The sequence below is a fragment of the Gymnoscopelus braueri genome (assembly GCF_963280865.1).
Source record: "Gymnoscopelus braueri genome assembly, contig: SCAFFOLD_49, whole genome shotgun sequence".
Lineage (NCBI taxonomy): Eukaryota > Metazoa > Chordata > Actinopteri > Myctophiformes > Myctophidae > Gymnoscopelus > Gymnoscopelus braueri.
Window position 1 is genome coordinate 421,282 of NW_027660827.1, and position 2,449 is coordinate 423,730.

Genomic DNA, 2,449 nt, shown 5'->3' on the forward strand with positions numbered 1-2,449 from the left:
AACAAACACACACACACACACACACACACACACACACACACACACACACACACACACACACACACACACACACACACACACACACACACACACACACACACACACACACACAACAAACAGTATTAACATGACAGTTGTAACATGACAGTTGCTTCTCTCAAACATGTTCTGCAGCTAATTTACAAGGGAAGAGGCCTTGACAACAAATATGTTCAAGAAGGAAAAGAAAGGTAATGAGTTTTTGCAAGCTGCCTTTCATCACCTACAAATGCAGAGAAAACATGATGCAGCAGCTAACTTTTTAGATGCTGCATATGTCTTCAAAGAAACAGATCCAAAAAAGGGGATAACCTGTTTGACCCAAGCTATTGAGGCATACACTGACATAGGGAGGTTCACCCATGCAGCCATAAATCACATCTCAATTGCTGAAATATATGAGACCGAGCTGGTTGATATTGATAAGGCTATTGGTCATTATGAACAGGCAGCAGACTATTACAAGGGAGAAGGTTACACCCGCAGTGCTAACAAGTGCCTTATCAAGGTTGCAACCTATGCAGCTCAGCTGGAGCAGTACCCAAAAGCCATTGAGATGTATGAACGACTTGGAACCCATGCAATTGAAAGCACACTGCCTTATTGCATGGCAAAGGACCACTTCTTCAAAGCAGCGCTCTGTCACTTCTGTGTACATATGCTGAATGCAAAACTTGCGGTACAGAAGTACGAAGAAATGTTTCCACCCTTTTCACGTTCTCGAGAATGCAAGCTGTTGAAGAAACTTCTAGATGCCTTTGAGGAACAAAATGTGGACATGTATACCGATTCGGTGAAGGAATTTGACGATATCTCCAGACTGGACAAGTGGCTCACTACCATGCTACTCAGAATTAAGAGAACCATACAGGAAAATGACACAGACCTGCTTTGACCCCCACAGGGGCTTCACATAAATAATACACAATAGTTCACAAATATAGTATTTACAACCAGTTTTGTTGTTGTACTACTAACCCATTTAATCTAAAAAATAAATAACAGAGTTAATAAAGAAAATACTCCCCACAACACACAACATTTTCTGCCCAAAAGTTCTCATTTTATTTCATTTAAAAGTGCTGAGGCCTCCCAAGGGACTTGAACTTCAAGTGGCAAGAGAAAAAAAATAAAAGCGTGAACAAGAACACAATCCACATAAACTGCATGAAAAATAAATAACTAATTGAATAAATAAATATTTAAAAAAATATTTTTGTCTATTACTCAGTTTGTCTGGTAATTCTGGTGTATCAACAAATAAATGACTTTTGATCTTTGTTTTTTATAAGTTGGACCTGCTCACACAAGGTCCACACTTTACTGCATGTCAGGTCAAACTCTCATTTGACACAACACTTTGGTGTGTGTGTGTGTGTGTGTGTGTGTGTGTGTGTGTGTGTGTGTGTGTGTGTGTGTGTGTGTGTGTGTGTGTGTGTGTGTGTGTGTGTGTGTGTGTGTGTGTGTGTGTGTGTGTGAGAGAAGACAGGAAGAGTTCTTATCTGTTATGCCTGAATATTACTGTGACTGCAATAAAAACAGTCCTTTGTATGAACCTTCATAATTGATTTAGCCATCAAATGGGAGTGTGGGAGAGGCCCCCACAAAGTTCATTTTGAGTTTGAGTGTTTCAGTTTGAGTTATCCTGACAAAGTGATATCAGGTCAAACGGAGTTCATTTGAGGTGTTTGAGTTATGGCTGACAAAAAGAGGAATGCACCTCCCATATCTGGATGTTAAGTTTGTTGAGACACCATCTAAGAGAGAGAGAGAGAGAGAGAGAGAGAGAGAGAGAGAGAGAGAGAGAGAGAGAGAGAGAGAGAGAGAGAGAGAGACCCTGAACTTAGCATTATTATCATTAAACAATATAAACATTTACTGTAACTGTAACATCACAAAACTTGGTGCTTAAAAGAAGCCTGGTCATTCAAAGTCATTTTGGTCAGTGTGAGACCTAAGAAGTTTTTGCTTTTGAGTAAGAACTCATTAATTCATTTCAGTTATGTACACATGGGGAGAACATAAGGTGAAGGAGTCCTCTCACCCCATGCTGGTAAAAGTAAAAGATGTTGTAAGACAAGATGATGAGACAAGCATTGACATGCCGGAACCTGGTGGGAGAACCAGAGATTTGGGATCTAAGAGCGATCCCCTGCCAGACAGTGCAAGATGCTGCTTGATTGCTGTTATGTTGCTGGCATTATTGCTGGCATTATTACTGGGATTGCTCTACTGGAAGAAGAGAAAGCAAACAGTCGCTGTCAGAAGGTGGAGGAGAGCATTGGGTACTGCTTTGGGTAGCAGCATCGAGCTCAGTTCGAGCTGAAAACATGTCACGAAGAGTTTATTATAATAATACAAATAAACAAAATACAAATTTCATGTGGTATGTACTTTCTTTATTTAAGTT

The 2,449-nt window shown here is 40.1% G+C and overlaps 1 protein-coding gene across 1 annotated transcript; it reads left to right on the forward strand.

The window, feature by feature from the left end:
• Positions 1-208: 208 nt before the first annotated feature.
• Positions 209-934, forward strand: LOC308081153 (alpha-soluble NSF attachment protein-like; the record flags this gene model as incomplete). Its single annotated transcript, XM_080457549.1, has 1 exon — positions 209-934. One exon carries the CDS (start codon positions 209-211, stop codon positions 932-934), a length of 726 nt encoding a protein of 241 aa, XP_080313675.1.
• Between the last annotated feature and the right edge of the window lie 1,515 nt (positions 935-2,449).